General features: G+C 36.3%; 1 protein-coding gene across 5 annotated transcripts; it reads left to right on the top strand.

Moving 5' to 3' along the window:
* Positions 1 to 27,655, top strand: MDM2 (MDM2 proto-oncogene). 5 transcript variants are annotated; one of them, NM_001099107.1, is given in 11 exon segments: positions 1 to 329; positions 1,042 to 1,126; positions 3,821 to 3,895; positions 6,033 to 6,166; positions 8,127 to 8,176; positions 10,790 to 10,860; positions 10,999 to 11,095; positions 15,080 to 15,240; positions 20,903 to 21,058; positions 22,063 to 22,140; positions 24,004 to 25,446. In NM_001099107.1, coding segments are annotated over 10 exon segments (1,479 nt in total). In that variant the 5' UTR covers positions 1 to 329; positions 1,042 to 1,045; the 3' UTR covers positions 24,580 to 25,446.
* Positions 27,656 to 27,904: the final 249 nt, after the last annotated feature.

The following is a 27,904-nucleotide window of genomic DNA, read 5'->3' as shown; positions in this document are numbered from 1 at the left end:
GCATCCGGCGCACCTCGGCCAGCTCGGCAGGTTTAGGGGCCTATGCGGCCCGGTGTGACTGAAAGGAAAATGGAGCAAGAAGCCTAGTCTGAGGGGTAGCCCTCACCCCTCTGACCGAGGTCCTGCCGTTTTCACCGCCAGGAGCCTCTTTTTTTCTCCGGATCTACTGCGTTCGAGCGCCCCGTCGGCCAGGGCCCTGCGAGTGGAATGGTCGCCGAGGCCTGGGGCGTCGGGCTTCCGCGCGCCCGGTGACGGAAACTGGGGAGCCTCGGGGGACCCCCCCCCAACTCCGACTCCAGTCGCGGAAAACCCCAGTTAGTGAGCATCAGGTATCGGCGTGGAAGCGCGTGGGCAGTTCGGGGTTTGCTCTGTGACTTGTGTCTCCCGGCTCGCTCTCGGCCCCGCGCGCAGCCTTTAGGTTTTCGTGGTGGGGGGCGCGGGGCACGTGGGTTTGTGGAGATTTTGTTGGTAGGAGGCGAGATTGTCGCCGCCCGGGAGGAGGGCGGGGTCTTAGGGCCGCGCTCCGAGCGGGCGGGGGGTTTGGGAGGGGGCTCCGCGGGCGTCCGGGGTAAAGGTCGTGTGCGCGGGGGCAGCTGCCGAGCTGCGGGCAGGTTCTTGACCCGGAGTCGTAGTAATGACAGGTGCCTGTTCGGTAGCTTCTATTACCCAGGCGTTGAGTCTGGACAAGATTGGGCTGGTTCTGTGGGCAGGTTGACTCAGCTTTTCCTGATGGGCTGGTCAAGTTCGGACACGTTCCGAGTCTGCAGTAGAAGGAGCTAAGCCCTGACTTGTCTCCAGCTGGGGCTATTTAAACATGCCTTTTCCCAGCTGTATTCGCTGGCTGTTTGGGAGAGAGAACCTGTAGTCACCTACGTATATAGCACTTACTTTATGCTGATCCAGGTAAGGACCCACTTGCTAACGGCTTTACTTTTAGTAAAGGCATTATTTGTCTCATTTCTATATGATTTTTGTCTTTTTTAAAAACAGGTATTTCATTATTTCAAGTTTTTATCGTGTGTTTTTTTTTCCTACTCTTAGGCAAATGTGCAATACCAACATGTCTGTGTCTACTGATGGTGCTGTAAGCACCTCACAGATTCCAGCTTCGGAACAAGAGACCCTGGTTGGTATTTTTGTCCCCAGCGTAACTTTAACAATAAGTTATTTTATGAGGCGATCTGCTAAATTCCATAGATCCTAATTATAGCCTGGCTCTTTTACTTGAAATTGTACTCCATAGCTTAAATTCTGCCACTCAGCTATAACTGTGGAGCAGAAGTTAATTGTAAGCATCATTATTTATTTTCTTAGCTTTTTACCAAACTGAATTTAAAAGTCAGTTTCATTATCTTAAGTATGGATGGTGAAGTTATGGTTTATGTGATATTTTCTTAGCTTTTTACCAAACTGAATTTAAAAGTCAGTTTCATTATCATAAGTATGGACGGTGAAGTTATGGTTTATGTGACTGATTTTTCGATTTTGACCTGTTAGTATTTAACTTTTAAATGGTTTCTGAAAGTCACAAAAATCATTCATGATTGTTGTAAAGATTTTAGACATTATAGAAGAGTATAAAGTAAAAACTGAAAATTCCGGTCTTTTGATCACGCTTACTTTTTAGATCTTTTTGTATGTACATATCCACATATATATGTGTACATGTGAGTTTTAGTTCTGTTGTTTGGTTTATTTTGCTAAAATAGGATTTTATGTGTATATATTGGGCAAATAACATCTGTGTCAATAAATAAAATACATAGAATTCTTCTTTAACAGCTGCGTGGTAACCCACAGTGTTTGTATACCGTTTTAAAAATTTATGCCTTCAGTGATAGACTTTTTTACATTGTTTTTAGTTTTTGAGTATTACAAATAGCACTTTGTTTATATATCTTAACACAAGTGTTACCTCTCTCTGCCAAAACTGAGTATTATCACTTTATTATTTTGCCATTGTTTTGACAAAGAAATTGTATTGTTTAAATCTGTATTTCCCTAATCTTTGGTGAGGTTGGGCATCTTGTCATTTGTTGAATCTGTGTCTTGGGGTTTGCTTGGTCTTAATCTGTATACTTTTCTTTTAGGCTTATTGGTTTTTCTTAATAATTTGTAGCTGTTCTTTGTTTTAAGTGTATTTGATTTTTATCATTTATAAATATTACAAATAACTTTGCTTATGTGGTCTTTAAGTAAAATTTGATTTCTGCTGGCATTTGAATTTCATATCATGCCTTGGAGGAACTCTCCCCTCCCAAGATGATGCAAATACATTGCTGTATTTTCTTCTAGTGCCTTTTCTTTTCTCGCCTAGAATTTTATTTATGTAAGATTAAAGAATGGTATTTTTTATAATAATTTTCTTATTAATGTGTGTCTTTTAAGTCTTAATAAAAAGCTTATGGCTTTTCATTGCAGATTTTTCCTTTTGCATTGTTTTATATAGTTTGAAGTTAACACAACAAAATTTTAGAAAAATATGTTCTCTGGGAGAATTGATTCTTTCAATAACTTGAAAATAAAGCTCATAATGTAAGCACATGGGGGAAAAACACATGATGAGAACAATAAATGATTCAATACTACATTTATTGTGTGTTTAAAATTTTTCAGTTATTAAATAATGTTCTGTTGATGAGCAGGAAACAGGCAATTTTCTTAAACTAGTTTTGATAATTAGATCCCAAACTGGGTTGCTGTCAGATTTCAAAGTTAGATAGGACTGGAGTATACTGAAGGGAGGTGCAGAAGCACCAGCCTGTAGGGGTGGTTGTGTAGCTGTAAAGATTTTGAAGATTTTAATATAGCAACAGATAGGGAGAAAGAACATAAACACGTTACATCCCTGCCCCCTTGCCAGTTATTTTGTCAATACAACTTGCAGAGCCTCTAGATCAGAGGCAGTAAACTACAGGCTATGAGCCAAATTTGGTCTGCTGCCTAATTTTGTGAATAGTATTATTGAAATGCATCCACATGCATTGGTTGCATATTATTTATGCTTCTGAGTCATACTGTCTGGTGAGAAAAGCTTTAGAATGTTTACTATTGGGCTCTTTAAAGAAAAAAAATGACCCCTTGATCTAGTTGGCTGGCTCTTTCAATACACGTTGTTCTTTGTATTTGTCATTTTTGTGTTTGTGCAATAACCAGCACTGTCTGGTTCATGGCAGAAGCTCAAAAAATGCTTGTCAAGTAGATATGTGGAACGTAGCCAGCTAAAAGTCAGCGTGATACTATAGTAGGAGGAAAATGCTGGCTTGCCATTGAGGGTTGTGAGTTGCAGTATTCAGATCTGCTCTTAATTATCCTTGTCAGCTTGGTTAAAGTTCCTTAACCTTCACGAACCTAATCTGCAGAAAGAAGAGATTGGTAAAGGGACTCATTGTAAATTACATTTATTTTTTTCTCTCAGATTTTGTCATTTAGCTTACAGTAAGCTCATTTGGGTATTCAGTTTACAGTTGAGCTTGTAAGGTAGTAAGCAGATGATAGAAATTGCTGGAGGAAAAAGAGTAAGTTTCACTGCCTTGGCATGAATGTTGATCACAGCTGATAATACTTCAGTTCCTCTGATTACTTGCATAATAATTCCGTCTCAGTATTTTTTCCCCAAACACAGTCTGCGGTATTCAGTTTACATAGTCTGTTATATTTAGTGAAGACATTATGACTGACTTTTTTGGGTCTAACCTTGTGAGGTTGCGAGACATTGTGTTTGCTACCCTTATTGAAATGCATTATGGATGAGTTTCCTGCAGGGCTTTTGGTTCTGGAATGGTTTAAAAGTATAATAGCAACTCTTTGTTCTTTATAGGTTAGACCAAAGCCATTGCTTTTGAAGTTGTTGAAGTCTGTTGGTGCACAGAAGGACACTTTTACTATGAAAGAGGTATGTTGAACTAAGTTTAAAAAAAAAAAGTCTTCCTAGTTACATATAGCCATGGTGAGAAATTGGCCATATAGAGGGATTTTCAGTAGGCAGTGGTATTAAGTATTGTGCTCATTTGGACTATAATTTGAAGTTGAAAATTCAGTTTATACTCGAATTTCATTTCTCAGCTGGGAACCTCAGACAAAGGGAAGCTCTATAGGAGTTTATTGCCTTTTTGTGCTGTTAACCCACTTGATGCACTGTTGTAAAGACTTTTCAGACTGGTAATTCTGTCTCAGAATCATGTTTTTAAATGGATGAAATAAAATATATAGGATTACAGTGGAAAAATTACATTAAAATACAGTTAACAAAATGGTAAACAAGTTTGTGATACATGCTTTTTTATGACCACTTTAATTCAGCAACAGATCTAATAAATTAATTTGAAAGTTGTAAGTATAATTGGTATTTTGAGATGTTTACATCAAGCATAGTATGATATGAGAAATGCTTGTGATTTTTTTTTTATTGGTGACAAAATCACAGTTATTGTTAATACTTTGTGATTTGTTGCCTGTATTCATAATTGAAGGAAAAGCTAAATTTCAGTTAAAAGGTAGTGAGAATAAAGATAGACAGTTTTTTTTCCACCCAAATTAATGGACCCCCTGAATTCTATCCAAGGATTTGGGCATCCATGGATCCCAGGTTAAGAACTTCTGCACTAGAGATACATGAGTACAGTATACTGATCTTTCTGGGATAGAGGTGAGCTGATTCGTGAACATACATTCTATTTAATGGATACATTTCAATGTGTTGTTCTCTAGCTTTGAATTTGTGTACAAAAGCATGCTTTTCACTGAGAGATTGGGCTGTCTTGGGCAAAATTTGGTGTGAATGAAATGTGCCTCTTCCCCATCTCTCACAGTTTATGGGGCTCAGATTACTTTAAAATACTTAAGTACTTTATCTACATCAGGATAGTGGGCAAGAAGAAATTTCAGATCCTTTCCATTTTTAGCCACACCAGAAATTTTCTTACAGGATGTTTTGTGGAAGGAGTCTAGGTTGTCTTCCTTCTTCCTTTCTCACTGTCTACCATTTCTGATCCACAGTCACATTCAGCTATTCCTTTAAGTTTGAAACCTGCTTAGCCAGTTAAGTCTATAGATGGTGTTTGCAGGGAAGTATCAAGGTAAATGATGATTTTAGGAATGTTAACTTGGGTCTGACCTTATTATATAATCAGTTAAGGAAACAAAAAAATATGACTTGTAGCAGATAGAAATAAGGAGAAAACTGATCAAGACTTAAAATGCTTATGTTAGACCGTGTAGAGTGATGTATATGTTGTCTGACACAGTTTCCAGTTGTAGAATCTTTGTTTTGTGGTATGTGGGAGAGTAATGAAAGCTGGTATTGGAGTAGTAGAAAGAAAGAAACACTGGACTAAGAGTCAGAAGACCTGGTCAGTTTTTTTACTTCTCATATGATTTATGAAATATCAGAAGAAAGAGAAAGTACTCGTAAAAGTACATTGTAAACTGTAAAATATTAACCATATATGTATGATTCAGGGTCATTATTTTGGTTACTTACTGTATGCATTATGTTGGTATCTTTGAGGGCTTATTTCATGCATTGAGTTCTCCCCAGCTGTTACATAGATGTAATTAATTGATCATTATCTTGTCTTCCTCATCTGTGATGACCTCAGGTTATTGAGTTATATGGTATCCGGAACTATTTAGTAAATGACTCCAGGTCACTGCTATATTTTAATTGATGTTTTTTTGATTCTGCAGCTTTTTATTGTTATCATTGGTTTTGCATTTTGCTGCCTTTCACTTTCTTCCTAATAAGTAATACCTAGATATCTGGGCAAAGGTGAAGTCTGCCCTCCCCCACCCCTGGCCAAAGACACATTTTAAAGTTTAAGTAAATCAGAAGCAGTGTTTCTACTTCTGTCAAATTAAAAGGAGAACATAAAAGATCAGCTCTTTTCTTTTTTTAAAGAATATAGGATGGTTGTTATTTAGATGTGGTTGTTGGTTGTTTAACCCTCTTCAGATAAATGAGATGTTATTGAGTATATTTGAAACTAATATTTAATTTTCTTTAATGCTCAGAAATCATATTTCTATTTCAGGTTATATTTTATCTTGGCCAGTATATCATGACTAAACGATTATATGATGAAAAACAACAACATATTGTGTATTGTTCAAATGATCTTCTAGGGGATTTGTTTGGAGTCCCAAGCTTCTCTGTGAAGGAACACAGGTAAGTCTTTAGTCTGTAGAATGCCAACTGGGCAAACATTTCAGTTCACCTCCATCTTCACACCATTTTGTCAGAGAAAATTGTTATAATATGTATAAAAGATAACTGAAGTTTAATTTCTCAGTATTACAGCATATTGTTTGAGAACCTGAGTTCTGGAATCTTATAGGCTTGGGTTTAAGACCTAGCTCAGTCATTTACTAGCAGTGAAACTAGGTAAATTGGGTTAAGCCTTAAGTTTCCCCTGAATATGAAGTAGGAATAATATAAATATCCTAGAGGTTATAAGGAAGCAGTGTGTAAAAAAAAAATAGTGTTTGGCACATGGAAAGCATTTATTAGCTACAAGGTACTGCATATTAAAAAAAATTATTGTAATCATTTCCAAAGACAATCTTTATATTATCTTGTGGTTAAAGGCTTAAATTTGAGCTCTAGTTACTTTGGAGATCTTTTTCTTTGTCATATACCATTGTGACACTTAATCAGCTGCATTTAACCCAGGTAACATTTCTAGAATTGTTCTACTGGGAATTGAAGACCCTTTTTTCAGTCATTCTTTCTTTACATTTGGAATTCCTTTCATTTGGTTTAGGACAGTTTGTCTCTTCGCAGTGTCTTAATTAATGAGATGAATACTTTTCACCTGAAACATTTAACTAGCTTCTGGTATTTAAGGCTCAATAATATTATAGCTAAAAAGATAATTGAATTGGGATATTTATAACTTTAAAACAATTTCACTTAAAAATATATATTCATTATTGTACATTAAGAGCGAAAGCTAAGGACAGGGAAGAAGTGACTACGGTTTGTCACCAAAAGGTATTTTTACTCATCATTTTGATAGTATGCACAGATGTGTTTTAACTATTGGTGAATATACTTTATTTGATTTCATCTTGCTATTAAACTAACATAAGCATCTTTCCATTGACAAACCATTTATGTTTACTACTTTATTTTATACTTGGCCTTGGAATATAAGCTTTAATTTTATAAATAACTTGATAATTTTGCACTATGTATTAAATTTTGATAATGTTTGGAGCTGTAATTTCTGATACTGAAAGTACAGATTTAAAATTATTTTTGACTTGAAGTCTAATGTGTTAAGGTTAAACACTGGCGAAACTATTGACTTGGGAATGAGATATGAATACGAATATTGGTTTTTGTGAGTTTAAGGAGCTATATTATTAGTCTCAAGGATGAAAACAATTAGCTGGGATTGGCACTTTCCCCTTAACCTTGAGAATTAGAAATGTCTTGTGACCAATAAATGTTCTCTAAAATTTTTAATTTATTTAAAAAAAGAATACCATGACTTCATTGAGTACTGGCATAAGTGAATTGTTTCCTTATGTTCCAGGAGGGCAGAGATTTGTTTTTATTTCCTTCTTTGTTTTCCCCAATTTCTAGAACAGTGACTAGTAGTCAGTCTGTATTAAATGACTGCATACTATTTCATCTTTCAATTTTCAGATCAAGAAAGAAAATCCATTAGATGATTGATCCAAGGTTGATGAAAGTCAAAACTATAAATCAAGTTCCTATGTATTGGGTTTTACATAACCTACTACCTTTTTAAGTCTACTTCTATGCCCAGAGCTAGATAATTTCTGTTTGAAAATAAGAATGTTAATGTGCCTCATGTGTTCATACCAGTGTTTGTGGACTTTTGCCAAAGTCTAAACCATGCATGTTTTAGGAAATGGAGATGGGAAATCTTTGAGCTAGGGAGACCTTAGTGATTATTAAAAATGGCTGTATGTAAATCATTGTGCAACTAATTATTTTGGTGCTTTTTAGTGTCTAGGAGTTTATCAGTACTTGAATGTAATAATTTAAAATTTGGGTTGTAATTGATAGTTTATACTAATATATATTTAAAAGTCCTGTTCAGCCCAGTTTAATATATTTTTATTTTAAAATGTACATCTCTCTTTTTCTCTACAAGGAAAATATATACAATGATCTACAGAAATTTGGTAGTAGTCAGTCAGCAAGGTAAGTTAATTTTGAATGCCATAAACCGTATACTGTAAAAATACCTTAAAGACATTTTATGGATGTGCAGACATGTTATAATTGTGATTCTCTTTAAAAGTTGCTCTAATTGTATATTTAATTATAGTAAGGGTATGATAAATTTAATAGGAAGAAATACATATGAACACAAATAACATAATGCTAAGTTCCTTATGCACATTTGCACTATATCCTATTACATAAATTTAAACCTTGGGATGTCAGGTTAGAATTTGTTTGAAAGGTAGATAATTTCAAAAGATTCTGCATGGTAGACATGATCTAACCTTGAAACATGTATTCAAAAACTTTGGGAAGTAATCCAGCTACCTAGGTAGGACCATTTGAATGGAAGGGCCCTTTGCTTGTGTGTTTTTTATAGTAGACAAAGCTTTGTTTACCAGTTTTTCCAGGTGAGTGCCATTTTACTTCCTTTCCTTTAGATGTAGTTCTTAACTGGTTGTCTTTGGATTATATAACCCTTTGATAATCTGATGAAAGTGCTAGGTTCTTATTCCATAAAGATAAACCTAAACATATACAGGTGTGGTTACTGATTTTCATAATATAAATACTCTGACCTTGACCATTTTCAACTACAAACATGGGATTAGGAAGAAATGTACATTTGGCTTGGGAATGCTGGTAGGAGCTGGCTCCAATATACCACAGACTTCTAAGTCTATTTTTGGTCTGTAATTAAGAACTGTTCTCAGAAGCTTGTTTACTTTCCAGAATGAACTGACCACCCCTTTGAGCTCTTATTATTCCGTATTAGATTTTATTGTTATATTACTTTGTTACCCTTACTTGCTTATACATTTATGTCCTATTCAGGTTTGCAATCTGCATCACATAAAACAGTGTTTGGTAATAAGGTCTTTTAGTAAATGTGTTGAATTGAATACCTATTCTTCCAGAGTTAGGATTTAAGACCCAGAAAAGGGCATCATCATCTTATCCTAGAACAGAAGTAATTATTAGGCTGGTAACTTGAGATTTTGTTTTACAGAGCACTTTTTGAAATCAAATGAAGGCAAATAAACAACTATAGTATCTGTTGTAGTATTTTCAGTTTTCTGAATTATTGTCCCTGATGTATTCAATTCATTTAAATAAACCTTTGTTGATTGCTAGGAAAATTGTATTAATGAGGTGGTAACCTGTAGATTACCTATGTTATTTAGATTCTGAGTTTTGTTTCAGGTTTTAGTTTACTTAATTAACTTCAGAACTCCTTTATAATATGGTTCTCAACCTTATTATACTTGGCACTTCCCTTTTATTATGTCTGTTTTATAACATCTCTTACACTAAAAATATAACCTATTCATATGGACAACTTAAAATCAATATAATACCTTTACCTATAATACAAAAGAGAAACTTTTTAATGATAATGCATATCATTTTAAAATGTTAATACTCAGACCTGGCTTCATTGTTAAGGTGAAATGTTTCCAAGGGAGTAATAAAGGGTATTTGATTATGATCTTTGGTGATTGTATATATTTCCATATCTGAAATTTTGACTTGCGCTGTGACAGGTCTATACATCAACATACAAACTAAACCTGCCTACCTGAAAGTTACCCACTTCAGTTCATTATTTTCCCATTCAAATCTGTTTTTCATCTGAAGTTTCTTTCTTGGTGAATGATACGCCACCCATTTATCTACCCAAGATAGAATCTTGGAATCCTTCTTGACTCCTTTCTCCCTTGTCTTATGTATTAGACACCAGGTATCTGTTGGTTTTTACCTTTTTTAATTTCTCTGGAATTGGCCTTTTTTCCATGTTTTAGTTTAGGCTTTAATGCTTTTCATGTGTGTAATTGCAGTTGCTAACACTGGTTTCACTGCCCCGTTCTCTTCTCTTTTGGCAGAGTGAGTTGTCACTCCTGCTTAAAGTGACCATTTAGGGATTCCTTAATACTCGCTGGCCAAAGTACTTGGTGTGAACTAGCAGATCAATTTTATTTCTTAGATTAAACCTTTTTAATGGTGAGTGGCTGCAGCCGTGCCTTAGGGAGGAATGTGAAATATTAGCTGAGAAGGATGCAGTGATTTGCAGTTGGTGGCATGCATACTGCTTGTTTATCTTTGTGCTGTTTAGCAAGACATACCGGATCCTTGATGATCCTGCTTACATTCCCATAGTAATGAACTACCTGTAGTTCTACAGCAAACACAGGTAGTTCATGTCTGGATGCTTTTTTCACACAGGGCTCTCAGTCTGAAATAGCCTTTCCCAGTTGTATTTCCACATATTCAACTATGAAACCTTTCCTGATTCTTTGTTACTCAGACCTTGCCTTACTCTGCCAAATAATCATTACTCCATACTCCCATCTTCTCCATTAATTTACTTATTTTAGTGTGTTTATTGTACTTTATGATGATTCTTATGTATCTTCTATATTAAAATGAATTATCTATTTACATCTCTAGTATCCAGCACAGCATGGCACTTGGGAGACTACAGGTTCAATGTTGGTTGAAAGTTAAACTGTGTAAGGAGTTTGTCCTAGATAGCATCTATTGAGTAGCCCTTCCTTTCTTAGTTTGTGATTCTTTGTTTTTATTTTCTAGCAGAACCATCAGATTCAGGCACATCTGTGAGTGAAAACAGGTGTCACCTTGAAGGTGGGAGTAATCAAAAGGTAATATTGATACGAACTCATTCTACTATGATACTTTTTTTGAAAATTGGGGAAGGTTGTTTAAAACAATGTATTTTTAGCTTCCTGATGTTATAAGTTTGTGGGTTTTTTTTGTTTGTTTCTCCCTTGAATGCTTAGGACCTTGTGCAAGAGCTACAGGAAGAGAAACCTTCATCTTCAGATATGGTTTCTAGACCATCTACCTCATCTAGAAGGAGAGCAGTTAGTGAGACAGGTATATATGAATATTTAATTGGCACTTTCAAACTGCTTTTCATTTTTCATTTTTTACTGATACTAGTATGTTTAGACTTAAATTGTGCTTTTTGTGGTTTATGTGAATGAATTTCTGAGGTTCTTATTTTTATATGATTTAGTTGGCTTAAAAATTGTTTTCTTAGCAACATGTTTCTGGTTGACTACAGCAGGCACAGTTTCCTGTGTCCTATATTTTATAGTTGGCTCTCTGCTAGTCAACATAATAGAGGACAAGAATTTAAACTCTGTTTTAGTCATCATTCTTAGTCACCTTTACAGTTAAAGTATTTGTTATTTCTAATAAATAAAACATAGCAATGAGTTTAAAAACAGAAAATAACATCTTAGAAATGAAGATGAGGTAAAGAAAATAGCTAAGAGCATTTTTAACAGAGAAAAGAGTAGAGGGAGGAGGCTGTTACCCAGTGAAAGTCATAATAACTAAAACTGTATATTTCAAGTGAAAAAAAGGAATTTAGCAGATCAGTGAAGTAATATAGATAAACTCAGGGTAGAGTTTTGTACATGAGGGCGAAGGGCAGAAAGTGCAGAGGATGTCTTACTAAATACATAGGACTAGAACAAATGGTTAGTTATTTGGGGCCGGGGGTGGGGTGGGGTGAAAATCAAATTACATCTGTACATTATGCCAAAATGAATACTAAATGAGTTTAAAAGATAAATTAAAAATTACAACATACTGAAATTGATTTACTTTTAAAATTCGACTGTTACTATTTCTGCTGTATTAAAAGTTTCAAAAAATCAATAAGAAAAGTATTAAAAATCCGAATTGCAAATTTCATAGTAAATACAAATGACTAATAAATATGAGGAGGGGTAGATTTTAGTGATTTAGCTTTATAGACAACAAAAAAATGCAAAAAAGATGTCTTTTCTGGTCTTTCAAATTAGCAAAGATAATTTTTTTTAAATTCTTGCTAATGTACGTGTTGACACTAATACACTGGTGGTGCATCAGTCAGTATAAATTGGTTGACCTTTGTGAATTATAAAAAGGCTTGGGGTCCTTAAAATTATCATGGTTGACTCCACTTCTAGGAATCTCTCCTAAGGATATAGTCAGAAATTCAAAGATTATATATAAAGATGTTAATTAAAGCATTATGCATAGTTGAAAACATACACAATGCCAGAGAATGTCATCACTCTAGTCCAGGCCATTGTCATCTCTTACCTGGACCACTGCAGCAGCTTCTCATTTTCTGTTTCTAGTTACTGCTGCTTCTGTCCTTTACCATAGTACCAAAAGGGATCATAAAAGGTAAACTGGATTGTGGTATGCCAGATCCCCTTTAGCTATTTTGAAGCTATTAACCTTCAAATAAAACCCACACTTTTACATTGGTTTGCAAGGCCTGATCTATTTTTATCTTGGTTTTTGGCCTTTTTCCCCACCTTCAGTGTGTTTCAGCTACATTGATTGTTTGGTTCTCAAACAAGTCAAAATTCTTTTTCTTCTGTTTCAGCCTTGCAAGACCAACTCGTCGTTTTTCAATTTTTGCTTAATTATTACTTTCTCAGAGAGGCTGCCTCTAACCACCCAGAAAAGTAGATCCCTTTTTGTTACTCTTTTCCTTGGTACCCTGCTTTTTTCCTTCATACCACTCATTATAGCTTGTTTTGGTTGCCTTGATGTTTGAATGTAAACCTCCTCTGGTGGTAAGGATGATGGCTGACTTCACTTTTACACCCACTGCCTAGCACTGTGCCAGACAGAAGCCAGTGCTCAGATTTGTGGACTAAATAGTTCAGTTATGATGAACATACATTATGGACACCATATTCTGAGGCATTAAAAATAATGTAAAAAAATATTTAAGAGAAAACAGCTCCTGGCGGTCATTTTTTAGTGGTTCTGCAGTTTTTTTTTAGTGGTGAGGAGTTGATGCTTTCATTGCTAGGGCCTGGGTTGGATCACTGGTTGGGAAACTGAGATTCTGCAAGCCATGCAGTGCAGCCAAAAAAAAATTAGAAAACAGTCCCAAATTATACGTACAGTGTGATAAAGGTATGTTTAAGAAGATATAAATTTTTTAAATGACAGCTGGAAAATTACTAAAGTGTTAATAGTAGTTATCTCAGTAGTTATAGATGATTTACTTTTAAATTTCTATTTCTTAAGAGACTTCTATAATAAGTAATATAATACTTTGATAATCAGAAAAAGCCCCAAAGGTTATTTTTTAATAGAGTTAAAAAAATATTCTGGACTTTGAAAAAATATTCATCAACAGCATGGTTTTACCCTTGTAGTCCACATCTTTCAGTCAAGGTCACCTTTTCTAATAGTATAAACATGATTAAGAACTTATATCAGAAACTTTGATCTTAGAGGATATAAATGTGTTTTGGGAATTCAGAGGAAGAAAAGATTACTTCTGACCAGGAAGGTCAAGAGAGGGAAATGGAATGAGCAGAGGTGTGAGTTGTACCTGTTTCAGGCATACAGATTAGGATTATGTTTTATTAAATCTCATAACCCTTTTGGGTACTTAACATGTAAGGCTGCAGTGAGCACCCTTGCACATATGTTTATAAATGATTGTGTAGGTATTTATCTATGATCGAAAAACTGCCTATAAAATGTTACATTGTTTTGGATTTTTACCTGTAGTGTATAAAAAGTCCTTTCTCCCAAGTCTCTTGACACTCTTTCTCATTTTGGTTTTTGTCATTCTCATGGGTGGAAAATGGTATCTCATTTCTGTTTGCATTTCTTTGATCACTAGAAGATAAGTCATTTTTTCATATTTATTAGTCATTTGTATTTTATGAATTGAACTGTCCTTTGACTTTTTAAAAATCTTGTCTTTTACTTGATTGGCAGGAGGACTTTGTGTAAATGGATATTAACCATTTTCTAATATATATTGCAGTTCTTTTTTAGTTTGACAATGCCTTTTCACTTTTATTTATTGTATTTTATATTGTTATTAAGTTTTAATTAACATAACCTAATCTTGATAATCTTTTTCTTCAGGGCTTTGTAGTGTTACATTATACTTTCCCACCCTTCCCATTCTTATATAAAAATAGTTGGATGGTTTTGTTCTTTGTGTTTGGTTTTTTAATCCACTTGGAATTTATTTTTATGTCTGATATGAGGTAGGACTCTCATTTATATTCCTGACAGATTTGGTAACATTCTGAGTTTAAGTTAGAGATAATTTCTTATTTAAAATAAAATGGATCAGGAACTTTCTTGGTGGTCCAATGATTAAAACTATGAGCTTCCATTGTGGGGAGTACAGGTTTGATTCCTAGTCAAGGAACTAAGGTTGTGCGTGCCACCTGGCCCAATAAATAAATAAGCCACATGGCCAAATAAATAATAAATGGACCAATTTTGCTAATTATGATTCCTGTTAAAAATACTGAGTACTAAGGAAACCGAACATTAAGAATACCTTCTAAGTAAATTAAATAATTTTGAAATCTTTTAAAGTTTGACAGAAAAATCCTGACTTGTTAGTAAAAACTCTAGATGGATTAAATTAATTGTGACTGGATAAAGTTCTGAAGTGAAGTGAAAGTGAAGTCTCTCAGTCGTGTCGAACTCTGCGACCCCATGGACTGTAGCCTACCAGGCTCCTCTGTCCATGGGATTTTCCAGGCAATAGTACTGGAGTGGATTGCCATTTCCTTCTCTAGGGGATCTTCCCAACCCAGGGATCGAACCCGGGTCTCCCACATTGTAGACATACACTTAACGGTCTGAGCCACCAGGGAAGTCCTGAAACAAGCTTTAAAAGTTTTTTAAAAATGTAATGTTCTGCCATCAGTTGGACAGATCAGTAAAAGTGTTGACTTTTGAAGCATTCATTATTTTTCTGTTTAATTTCATTGGAACAGTTTTAGTACAGATGTAACTTAAGACAGCTCAATTTTTAAATAAATTACAGTATAGCAATTTAATTGTTTTTCTTTACATATTCAGAAGAAAATTCAGATGAATTACCTGGTGAACGACAGAGAAAGCGCCACAAATCTGATAATATTTCCCTTTCCTTTGATGAAAGCCTTGCTCTGTGTGTAATAAGGGAGATATGTTGTGAAAGAAGCAGTAGCAGTGAATCGACAGGAACTCCATCAAATCCGGTAATCCTCTAAAGTCTAGTTCTGGCATTCCTAATAGGCATTCAGACAGAATATACGTGTATGATGTATGATTGCTGCTATACACTTGGTAAATTTTTTTTCTTTCAAATGAAACTATGGATCTTCCTATGCAATATTGCTCTTTACAGCGTCGAGTCTTGCTTCTATCACCAGTCCCATTCACAACTGGGTGTTGTTTTTGCTTTGGCTCCATCCCTTCATTCCTTCTGGAGTTATTTCTCCACTAATCTCCAGTAGCATATTGGGCACCTTCATCTATTTCTGCTTTAATGACTATGCCAAAACCTTTGACTGTGTGGATCACAATAAACTGTGGAAAATTCTGAAAGAGATGGGAATACCAGACCACCCACCTGACCTGCCTCTTGAGAAACCTATATGCAGGTCAGGAAGCAACAGTTAGAACTGGACATGGAACAACAGACTGGTTCCAAATAGGAAAAGAAGTACGTCAAGACTGTGTATTGTCACCCTGCTTATGTAACTTATATGTAGAGTACATCATGAGAAACGCTGGGCTGGAGGAAGTACAAGCTGGAATCAAGATTGCTGGGAGAAATATCAGTAACCTCAGATATGCAGATGACACCACCCTTATGGCAGAAAGTGAAGAAGAACTAAAGAGCCTCTTGATGAAAGTGAAAGAGAGTGAAAAAGTTGGCTTAAAGCTCAACATTCAGAAAACTAATATCATGGCATCCAGTCCCATCACTTCATGGCAGATAGATGGGGAAACAATGGAAACAGTGTCAGACTTCATTTTTTGGGGCTCCAAAATCACTGCAGATGGTGATTGCAGCCATGAAATTAAAAGATGCTTACTCCTTGGAAGGAAAGCTATGACCAACCTAGACAGCATATTAAAAAGCAGAGACATTACTTTGCCAACAAAGGTCTGTCTAGTCAAGGTTATGGTTTTTCCTGTGGTCATGTATAGATGTGAGAGTTGGACTATAAAGAAAGCTGAGTGCTGAAGAATTGATGCTTTTGAAGTGTGGTGTTGGAGAAGACTCTCCAGAGTCCCTTGGACTGCAAGGAGATCCAACCAGTCCATCCTAAAGATCAGTCCTGGGTGTTCATTGGAAGGACTGGTGTTAAGGCTGAAACTCCAATACTTTGGCCACCTGATGTGAAGAGCTGACTCATTAGAAAAGACCCTGATGCTGGGAAAGATTGAGGGCAGGAGGAGAAGGGGACGACAGAGGATGAGATGGTTGGATGGCATGATGGACATGGGTTTGGGTGGACTCCGGGAGTTGGTGATGGACAGGGAGGCCTAGCGTGCTGCGGTTCATGGGGTTGCAAAGAGTTGGACACGACTGAGTGACTGAACTGAACTGATAGATCTTCCCTACTCCTAACCCAGGTTTGGCGAAAAGGGTGGAAGATAATGGAGTCGCACTGGAGTGTATTGGTAAAATTCGTACCAGTGTTTAGTTACTAATGTCACCCTACATATTGGAGAATCTTTGTGAGCCACTGCACCAAAGATAATCTTAGAATTCTAAACAATTTTGTCTTGAATATTTATAGTAAAAATACCTTATTACAGCTCTCAGCTGTAATCTGATCTTCACATTTTCCATATATAGGTCTAGACATCAGGGAAAGTATTTACTAAGGCCATGAAATATTTGTATATTATTGCATGGATGATGGGAAAATATCAGTGCTTTTTGATTACTGATAGAATAATTCCAAAGTATTAGCCAGCATTAATGTTTTTAAGATACCACTGAAGGGAGGTTTGTAAAGAAGTTTTTGCCAACAAGAACACTTAGCAAATGGAATATTTTCTTATCATTAAACATTTGTCTTTAAAATTGGAATCTTTATTTGTGATATGGCAATGTCTCATGGCCATTCTGTATATTAGTGATTGTTTTATAGTTTTCTAGAATATGTAAAGGAATGAACCAATTATGATAGTAACTATGTTCTTTTTATGTATTCTTGTTACTTTATTGTCTTTGCATTTTTTTCTTCTAAAGCAGGGATTTTATTGATAGAGATGCACCCTCTAGATGTAACATTTAATAGAGCTGTTACTTGTGTAGGCCACTAGATGGCATGTTGAGCTCTCCTCCAAGAGCAAGTTCTTCATTCAGTAGATATTTGTGCCTTTTCTGTGCCAGGTTCCTTTTGGCAGTAATGATACAGTAGTAGTCAAGGTAGATATGATCCTTAGCCTCATTGGGAGATAGATCATCAGCAATCAAACAAATAATTTAAATAGTCAATAAATGCTGTGAGGGGAAAAATATTTGCTCTCAAGAACAAATATGTGTGATTTAAAAATTGAATCCACCCTGGTAGCTCAGATGATAAAGCGTCTGCCTACAACGCAGAAGACCGGGTTCAATCCCTGGGTCGGGAAGATTCCCTGGAGAAGGAAATGGCAGCCCACTCCAGTATTCATGCCTGGAAAAACCCATGGACCGAGGAACCTGGTAGGCTACAGTCCATGGGGTCGCAAAGTCTGACACGACTGAGCGACTTTACTCACTTAAATTAAACTGATGTGTCACAAACTTCATGTTTGGATAGTTTTAAAAGGCAATGCCAAAGAATGCGCAAACTACCCCACAATTGCACTCATCTCACAGGCTAGTAAAGTAATGCTCAAAATTCTCCAAGCCAGGCTTCAGCAATATGTGCACTGTGAACTTCCTGATGTTCAAGCTGGTTTTAGAAAAGGCAGAGGAACCAGAGACCAAATTGCCAACATCCGCTGGATCATGGAAAAAGCAAGAGAGTTCCAGAAAAACATCTATTTCTGCTTTATTGACTATGCCAAAGCCTTTGACTGTGTGGATCACAATAAACTGTGGAAAATTCTGAAAGAGATGGGAATACCAGACCACCTACCTGACCTGCCTCTTGAGAAACCTATATGCAGGTCAGGAAGCAACAGTTAGAACTGGACATGGAACAACAGACTGGTTCCAAATGGGAAAAGGAGTACGTCAAGGCTGTATATTGTCACCCTGTTTATTTAACTTATATGCAGAGTACATCATGAGAAACGCTGGACTGGAAGAAACACAAGCTGGAATCAAGATTGCCGGGAGAAATATCAATAACCTCAGATATGCAGATGATACCACCCTTATGGCAGAAAGTGAAGAGGAACTAAAAAGCCTCTTGATGAAAGTGAAAGTGGAGAGTGAAAAAGTTGGCTTAAAGCTCAACATTCAGAACACGAAGATCATGGCATCCGGTCCTGTCACTTCATGGGAAATAGATGGAGAAACAGTGGAAACAGTGTCAGACTTTATTTTTCTGGGCTCCAAAATCACTGCAGATGGTGACTGCAGCAATGAAATTAAAAGCTGCTTACTCCTTGGAAGGAAAGTTATGACCAACCTAGATAGCATATTCAAAAGCAGAGACATTACTTTGCCAACAAAGGTTCGTCTAGTCAAGGCTATGGTTTTTCCAGTGGTCATGTATGGATGTGAGAGTTGGACTGTGAAGATGGCTGAGCACTGAAGAATTGATGCTTTTGAAGTGTGGTGTTGGAGAAGACTCTTGAGAGTCCCTTGGACTGCAAGGAGATCCAACCAGTCCATTCTGAAGGAGATCAGCCCTGGAATTTCTTTGGAAGGACTGATGCTAAAGCTGAATCTCCAGTACTTTGGCCACCTCATGCAAAGAGTTGACTCATTGGAAAAGACTCTGATGCTGGGAGGGATTGGGGGCAAGAGGAGAAGGGGACGACAGAGGATGAGATGGCTGGATGGCATCACTGACTTGATGGATGTGAGTCTGAGTGAACTCCGGGAGTTGGTGATGGACAGGGAGGCCTGGCATGCTGCGATTCATGGGGTCGCAAAGAGTCAGACACAATGGAGCAACTGATCTGATCTGATTCCTTACAGATGGTTTTAATACAATAACTATGCCCCATTTAAACTTACAGTCTTTGTTAAAGTTGTTTCAGAATTCTAGCTAAGTGATTTTAAAAGTTTTTGTTCATTCTACCTGAAATACTGCCTTGTAACCAAAGCAGTGTAGAGGGTATTTTTTTTGTTGTTTTTAGTCCTATTCTATGTTCTTTTCTAAAAATCCTCTTTATTAAAATAAAATTCTTTTGTTTTTCAGGTGAAGTCCCGAGTTGTGAAAGCTTTTGGTTGGGTTGATTTTTTTTTTTTCTTTCCTTCTTCATTTTAGCTCATCTCATTCTAGGCTCTATACTAGGCAATTACCACATTTTGTCACCTCAGTAGCCTCAAACTCCATTTATAGATGGGAAACTAAGATTTGGGGGCTTCAAATAACTTTAGATCACATAACTAATAATTGTCATAATCGAAATTCAGAAAAACAGATTTTAATATTTTTTCAGATCAAGGCTGTCTGATGCTTTCTAAATACACAGTGTTTAAAATTTTCTAGGTTTTTCTTTTTTGAACATCAGGTGAAACTTTTGAAAACTACTTTAAATTTTGCTCTCTTCAGAGAACCCCTAGGTCAGCATGGGCCAACTTTTTCTGTGAAAGGATGGATAGTTACTGTATTCTGATTTGACTTATGATTTTAGTGTGATTGTTAATAGAGCCCCCCCCTTTTTTTTTAGGAATTAGAACTGCGATTTGAATGTTATTTCTACTATTTTCCTAACATCATGATTTAAAAATATTGTAGTCTTTTGACCTTAGTGGTTATAAAATAATATACCTTGTTTTTATAAATGATTAAATATTAGTGATCATTTAATCCAAACTCATGGTTCATGGATGAAATCATTGTGGCCTTTACAAACTGAATTTGTCTAAGCTTAAAGGCACTTAGTGGCAAGTCTAAAATAAGATTGTATGTATCCTGACTACTAGACCAAAGTACTTTTTCTGTTTTTAGCCTTCTGCTTTATGTATGTTCTTACCCTTAGCCACTGATGGCAAATATTACAGGACTGAAGGTCTTAGTTTCTTATACTGTTAATCAGAGTTTTAAAATAGGAATCACATGAGCAGATACAAAATTTTTAAAATAAATTTAAAAAATTATATATGAAAGCTCTTCCAAAGAAATTCTCAAAGTTCATTAAGTATAAATCATAATTGTATGTGTTATAACTACTAGCATCAAGATATAAAGATGATTAGATATTGTCTTAACTCTTAAAGTATGTGTAATTCAGATAAATATGCATGCAAAATTATGTTTTGTATATTGTGTGTGAAAATAGTATGAGTAGACAGATATTAAAGGTGGGAGTGTTTTTTTAGTTATGGCATTGACAAAGCCTTTGGCAAAAAAGAATGAGCAGGATTTGAAAACTCAAGTTACTCCAGTTAGGGAGGAATTGTGTGTGTGGAAGTTGAAGTTTGGTTTAGAAAACAATCTGGATCTGGCTAATTTTTCATATTTAGTGAAGGGGAAGCAGGGTGTTTAGTTGGAGAAAATATGAAAATGTTAATATGGATGTTACTGTATGTACCTTGAATGCCAAGGGAATTTGGCCTTTTTCTTAAATGGAGTTTTGAACAGAGAAAATATTTATATAGTCATAACTCAGAAGCTTAACCTAGTGTCCATGTGTAGAATGGGACTGAGGGGAAATTAGGTGCACAGGGTGAGTTAAGAAGCTGTTACAAGTAATGTCCATTAAGTCATCTTTTTTTGCCCCTGATTTTAGGATCTGGATGCTGGTGTAAGTGAACATTCAGGTGATTGGTTGGATCAGGATTCAGTTTCAGATCAATTCAGTGTAGAATTTGAAGTTGAGTCTCTTGATTCAGAAGATTATAGCCTCAGCGAAGAAGGACAAGAACTCTCGGATGAAGATGATGAGGTAGTTTTTTTCTTTTCTCTGATTATATTCTAAAATTCTTATATACATTCCATATTCATTAACTGAGGTTGAAATAATGTTATCAGATTTCATATCACAATTTTTGGCTCTTAATTTATTCAAACTAGAATATTGGTTTGTGGACTTGAGGCTTTGTAATTCCTTGTTGTCTTATTTATATTTTTAAAAACACAGTGGCAAGAAGTCAGTAGGCCTTAATGAGTATTATAATAGTCTGCTCATTTTAAAATTAATCCAGTTCTCCTCTTTTCACTGTTAATTTACTTTTTATAAAAATAAAGCATGCAATTAAAGTCACATAGTACCACCAGATCTGTTTCCTAGAAGTGACCAGCTTGGACATTTCTAGCTATCTCACTATTATTTAATACCTGCATATTTATAAAACAAAACTGCTCGTATTGAACCTTTTACTTGATTCGTTTTAAACATCCTCTGTGTTGACTTTCTGCGGTCGTGGGTGAGGATTTTATTGTCCTCTATTTCTCTCCCTTTTAGTCACTCATTCCGTGACCTTGGCCTCAGATCCCTCACATATAGCACAGTGGACCACGGGCTCCACATCTGCAGATGCAACTCAGTGCAGCTTGGAAATACTCAAGTTAAAAAAAAGATGTCCAGAAAGTTTCAAAATGCCAAACTTGAATTTGCTGTGAGCCATCAGCTGTTTACATAGCATTCGTGTTGCATTTACAACTTATTACATAATATTTACATTGTATTAAGTATTATAAACAATCTAGAAATGATTGAAATATAGAGAAGTATGTACATAGGTTGTATGCAAATACTGTGCAGTCTTAACACAAGGGACTTAGGTATCTGCAGATTTAGGTATCCTCAGGGGGTCCTGGAACCAGTCTCCCCACAGATACATAGGGACGACTGTAGTACATATTGTTTGTTTAGGACTTAACACTGACAGGTCTTACTGTTTGAAGAAGAAAGGTGATGAATGGATGCTAATGTTTTGTTTGTTTTAGGTGTATCGAGTTACTGTGTATCAGGCAGGCGAGAGTGATACAGATTCATTTGAAGAAGATCCTGAAATTTCCTTAGCTGTAAGTATACATTTATTTTTTTCAAGGAATCAAAAAAATAGCATTGAGATCAAGATTAAAAAAATATATCTAGTCTCCTACTTCTTGACATGAGATAATTTTTATAAAGTTAAAATTGTGAAGTTTTAATGACTTTAATAAGTATTTTTGTTCTTTTATTGGGTTGGAATCTGCGGCTACTCTTTTTAGGTTTTTTTTGTGCTGGAATTTGAACTTTTAAAGAACTCTATTATGGAAGATTTTGAGTATATATAGCATAGAGAATAGTACAGTGTATCTCCTTTGTACTTATCATTCAGTTCTAATATTTACCAACATTTTGCCAGTCTTACCAAATATAAATATTTTCATATTAATTTGTATTAGAAAATATAGGATTTTCTATTAAATTTGGACTTAAACATTTACATTATGCCTCAGAGTTCTTGAGGTATTGAATGTGTATTTTTTAAATTAAATATTGTTTAATTTTTGTTTTTAATATTGCCTTTTATTTAGGTAGGAAATCACATTTTTCTCTTTTCTGAGATAGAAACAATTATTATCCAGTTAAAGCAAAAGAGAAATTGTAAAACTATAGTATAGGAAAATACTATACTACATTAGAAAATAATTCAAATAACTAATTGACGTTGAATTAAATATTTTAGACATAGGTCTTACAATTTATTTGAACTCTTGAAGCACTTTCCTCCACTGAGTGTGTGTGCTCAGTCATGTCTGACTCTTTGCGACCACACCTGCCAGGCTCCTCTGTCCATGGGATTTCCTAGGCAAGAATACTGGAGTGGGTTGCCGTTTCCTTCCTCCCACATTACAAGACTTCTGTCTTTGGTTTTATCATTTAGTAGAGCCCTGCTTTTACAACCTGAAAGAACCAGTGTGGGAGGTTGCATTTTGGCTAGTGACAAGGATGGCAGAGTTTAGCTGGTGGTGATTGCCGAGAACGTTTAGCATTTCCTTTGTGGGTGAAATTAGGGAATACCCATTTGAACCCTGGTTTTATAGAACTTCTAAAAGAGATTTAGTCAATGGCAAACTGGATAATAGTTTTGTCTAGATTGATTTGGTGAACTCTGGGCAAGGTATCAGATCTGAGCTTTTAAGGAGTAGAGTGGGTACAGGCCTCTACAGAGAAGATCCCATAGCATAGCACTTGGATTAAACCAAAGGAGGTGGTGCAGTGGTAAAGAATCTGCCTGCCAGTGCAGGAGACGCAAGAGATGTGGGTTCAATCCCTGGATTGGTAAGATCCCCTGGAGTAGGAAATGGCAACTTGCTCCAGTATTCTTGCCTGGAAAACTCCATGGCCAGAGGAGTCTGGTGGGCTACATACAGTCCATGGTGTCACAGTGAGTTGGACACGACTGAGCACACACAAACTGTATATCCATTTCTTAGGGCTTCCCAGGTGGCTCCTGCCAGTGCAAGAGATGTGAGATTGATCCCTGGGTCAGGAATATCCCCTGGAAGAGGAAATGGCAACCCACTCCAGTATTCTTGCCTTGAAAATCCCATGGACAGAGGAGCCTGATGGGCAATAGTCCATGGGGTTGCAGAGTCGGACACGACTGAGCACACACACACTGAACGAACCAACCGTATCTGTAACTTTATAGGTACATGTTAAGGTCATGGTGAATACATTTTTCATTTTAGAATTTTTCAGTGTAGTTTGGCTGGAAAAAATAGGTATTTACCAGATCATGTTTGAGAAAATACATTGTTTTATATAAAACATGAAATGCTGAAATTTGAGTTGTATGATAAAACATTTTGCCTTAGACATAGTGAACAAGTTGCTAGCATTGCTGGATTGGTTATTGAAGGGTTATAGAAGCTAACTCTCTTGTTTACTTGAAGGACTATTGGAAGTGTACTTCATGCAATGAAATGAATCCTCCCCTTCCACCTCACTGCAACAGATGTTGGGCCCTTCGTGAAAATTGGCTTCCTGAAGATAAAGGAAAAGATAAAGGGAATATGTCTGAGAAAGCCAAACTAGGAGACTCGATGCAAGAAGACGAGGGCTTTGATGTCCCTGACTGTAAGAAATCTACGGTCAGTGATTCCAGAGAATCATGTGTTGAAGAAAATGATGATAAAATCACACAAGCCTCTCTGTCTCAAGAAAGTGAGGACTATTCTCAGCCATCGACTTCTAATAGCATCATTTATAGTAGCCAAGAAGATGTCAAAGAGTTTGAGAAAGAAGAAACACAAGACAAAGAAGAAAGTATGGAGTCTAGTTTTCCTCTTAATGCCATTGAACCTTGTGTGATTTGCCAGGGTCGACCTAAAAATGGTTGCATCGTCCATGGCAAAACAGGACATCTTATGGCATGCTTCACATGTGCAAAGAAGTTAAAAAAAAGGAATAAGCCCTGTCCAGTATGTAGGCAACCAATTCAAATGATTGTACTAACTTATTTCCCCTAGTTGAACTACCTGTAAAAACAGAATTATAAGCCTAAAAATTTAGACATGAAATTTATTTTTATTTTTTTAGGTGTATCAAAGCAAGATAATACCTTACATGTAGATTTCTCCCAATAGTGATTATTCCTTTTAGGAAAATGCCTATTCTGTTGCTATTTTATATTTGGCTTTCAGTGTAATTTAGATTGGATTTAGTACCTTTCATGTAAAAAAAAAAGTTCCTGTGAAAGATGTAATATTTAAATTTTAGATACTCTTAAACCTTCCAATCCTTCGTTTCTATAGTCTTTTGGAGATGCTTAAAATACAGTAAGCCGCCTAGCTGTGAAGAGTTGCAACCTTTAAGTTGCGAACTTTGAAAGAGTGAAACAAGCATTTCCATGCTCAGCCACTAAAGTTCTCGTGTCTTTTATACATTGTCACATGCATGCATCCTCTGCAGCCGGTGCTTTTGTATACTGTACACTACTGTGCAGAGTACAGTAGTACAGTATTTTTTATTTCAAGCTCAGGATGTCCAGAAGCAAGTGTAAAAGCAGGGGTCATACGGTTGTTGAAGGGAAAACCCCATGGACAGAAGAGCCTGGCAGGCTATAGTCTGTGGGGTTGCAAGAGTCAGACACGACTTAGCAACTAAACCATCCACCACTACAAGGTGAATATATGCTTCAAGATAATGTCTGAAAAGGGTATTTGCTATATATTACCTAATTTTTTGGTGGGAGGGTGGGAGTCAAGGAAGACTTGGGGTTATTTTTTCATCAGCTTCCATTTTATACTTATTTATAATGGTCATTATTTTTTGCCAATACTGTAAAACTATAAAAATAAAATACTAAAAGTTTCATATAGCCAAGAAAAAAAAAAGCACCAAGTGGTAACAGTGGACATGAAAGTGAAAACAGTTGAGAGAGTGGACTGACGAGAGGAAAAAAGTAGCTGACGGACCACAATGGTTCCCAACACAGGAAATGGCATGGGGCTTTTCTTTGAGGAGGTGCCCTTCGTTTTTGAGACACAGGAGCTAAATGTAGAACAGTACACGAAACAAGGTCGCAGCAGCCATTCAGAATGCAGTCCAGTGTTACCATGTTATTTTGTGATGAGAAAAAACAGCTACCACCCAGACATCCCTGGATCGTTTTTCCAAGAGGGTAGACAGAATTGAATCTAGTAAGGAACCAGAACCTGTGCCGTCAGCGTGAGGCATGAATGCAATCGCAGCTTCCTCTGTCTCCTGTAGCTGACCGTCCTTCAGCCCCAACGTCTCCCACCCCTTCTCCCTCCAGTCAGTAACTCTTCTTGCCTATTCACTTGGTGCCAATCCCTGTGTACCAGCTGAATTGTACCAGTATAGTGGATTGCTGTATTTTTTTAAGGTACTGCTGTGTAAGATAAAAAATATTTTATTTTTTTGTGTTTTTCATGTATTTGTGTGAAAAGTTATAAACCTATTAGAGTATAGCACTGTGTATCCAGTTGTGTTAGTTGGGTACCTAGGCTGACTCAGTTGAACTAAGGAACATATTGGACTTAACAAATGTGCTCTTAGAACTTATGTGTATGTAGGGGGCTTACTGTGCTCTTTCTAGATAAAAGAAATATTGGTGCTACATGAGTAGCACTTACCCATTTCTCATTCTCCAGTCTCTTCGATATTGTCAGGGATAGACTAAACAGAAGACTTGTTTGTTTTTATACTAGCCAAAAATGTTATAACCTCTAAATATTCCAAAAATTATACATTAAGAATAACAGAATCAGAACATAAAATTCTAAAATAACTCTCAAACTGTGTAGATTAACATCTTGATTTATATTAAATCTTCAACAGAATAGTGAAAGTAACTTTGATTTACAAGGTCCCAGTATTTTTCTCCTATATATGACAGTTGTACATACTCAAGTGAGGATAATAAAACCAACTGAACTGTGAATTTAGGATAGAACTGGGGTAATTTTGTACAGCAAGTTTGTGTGCCAGTTACAGAACATGGTATTAAACTTTAAAAATACCCTCCCCCTCCGCACCGCCCAACACACATAGACAACTTACCCATGTATATAGATAGGTAGGTAATGGCTGAATGGATCAGTACTTTAGCCAAAGAGTGTTCCTCAGATAGAGTAAAGCTTAATTTGGGGTTTATAATTCTTAAGCTAGGACTATAGTCTCCGTAGCTGTGAGTTCCACTTCCATGTATTTTAACTTGGTTTGGAAATAGGAAAAAGATACCAGAAAGTTTCAAAAAGAAAACTTGAATTTGTTGTACACTCTCAACTACATAGCATTTGTGATATAGTTAGTGTTATAAGTAATCTAGAGATTTAAAAGTATATGGGAGAAGGAGAACCTTTGCATAGTTTATGTGCAAAACCATAGAATTTTATATAAGGGACTTGAGCATCTTCAGATTTTGGTATCCCAGGGATCAGGGGGCATCTTAGAACCAATCCCTTATGGATACTGAAGGACAGCTGTACATTTAGAATGTAACTCAATAATTATTGCTATTTACAAAACATTCAAACTGCTGCATGGTCATGTATGGATGTGAGAGTTGGACTGTGAAGAAGGCTGAACGCTGAAGAATTGATGCTTTTGAACTGTGGTGTTGGAGAGGACTCTTGAGAGTCCCTTGGACTGCAAGGACATCCAACCAGTCCTGGGTGTTCTTTGGAAGGACTGATGCTAAAGCTGAAACTCCAGTACTTTGGCCACCTCATGCGAAGAGTTGACTCATTGGAAAAGACTCTGATGCTGGGAGGGATTGGGGGCAGGAGGAGAAGGGGACGACACAGGATGAGATGGCTGGATGGCATCACTGACTCGATGGACGTGAGTCTGAGTGAACTCCGGGAGTTGGTGATGGACAGGGAGGCCTGGCGTGCTTCGATTCATGGGGTCGAAAAGAGTAGGACACGACTGAGCGACTGATCTGATCTGATCAAACTGCTGTGCATAATTTCATTCAACATACACATGGGTTACTAATGCCGTCTTGATTGTCAATATTTTGATGTAGCATATGTATTTATTTATTTACAAATAAAAGGTGTACTGAGTGCCTAAGAATTGTTTAAAAAGTGTGGCTATTGGATCTTATAAGCAGTTTTCCCAGAATGAGTTTTTATTCCAGTTTTATTGAGATATAATAGACATACAGTACTCTGCTGTAAGATGTTACAGCATGATTTGACTTATTAATAACATTAAATGATTATTACAGTAAGTTTAGTGAATAGCCATTATCTTAAATAGATAAATTATAATGACAAAATTTTTATTCTTGTGATGAGAACTCAGGGTTTATTCTCAACTTTA

Source organism: Bos taurus, chromosome 5 (genome assembly GCF_002263795.3).
Source record: "Bos taurus isolate L1 Dominette 01449 registration number 42190680 breed Hereford chromosome 5, ARS-UCD2.0, whole genome shotgun sequence".
NCBI classification, from domain to species: domain Eukaryota; kingdom Metazoa; phylum Chordata; class Mammalia; order Artiodactyla; family Bovidae; genus Bos; species Bos taurus.
The sequence above is the reverse complement of the archived record's forward strand: the minus strand, read 5'-3'. Positions and strand labels throughout refer to the sequence as shown.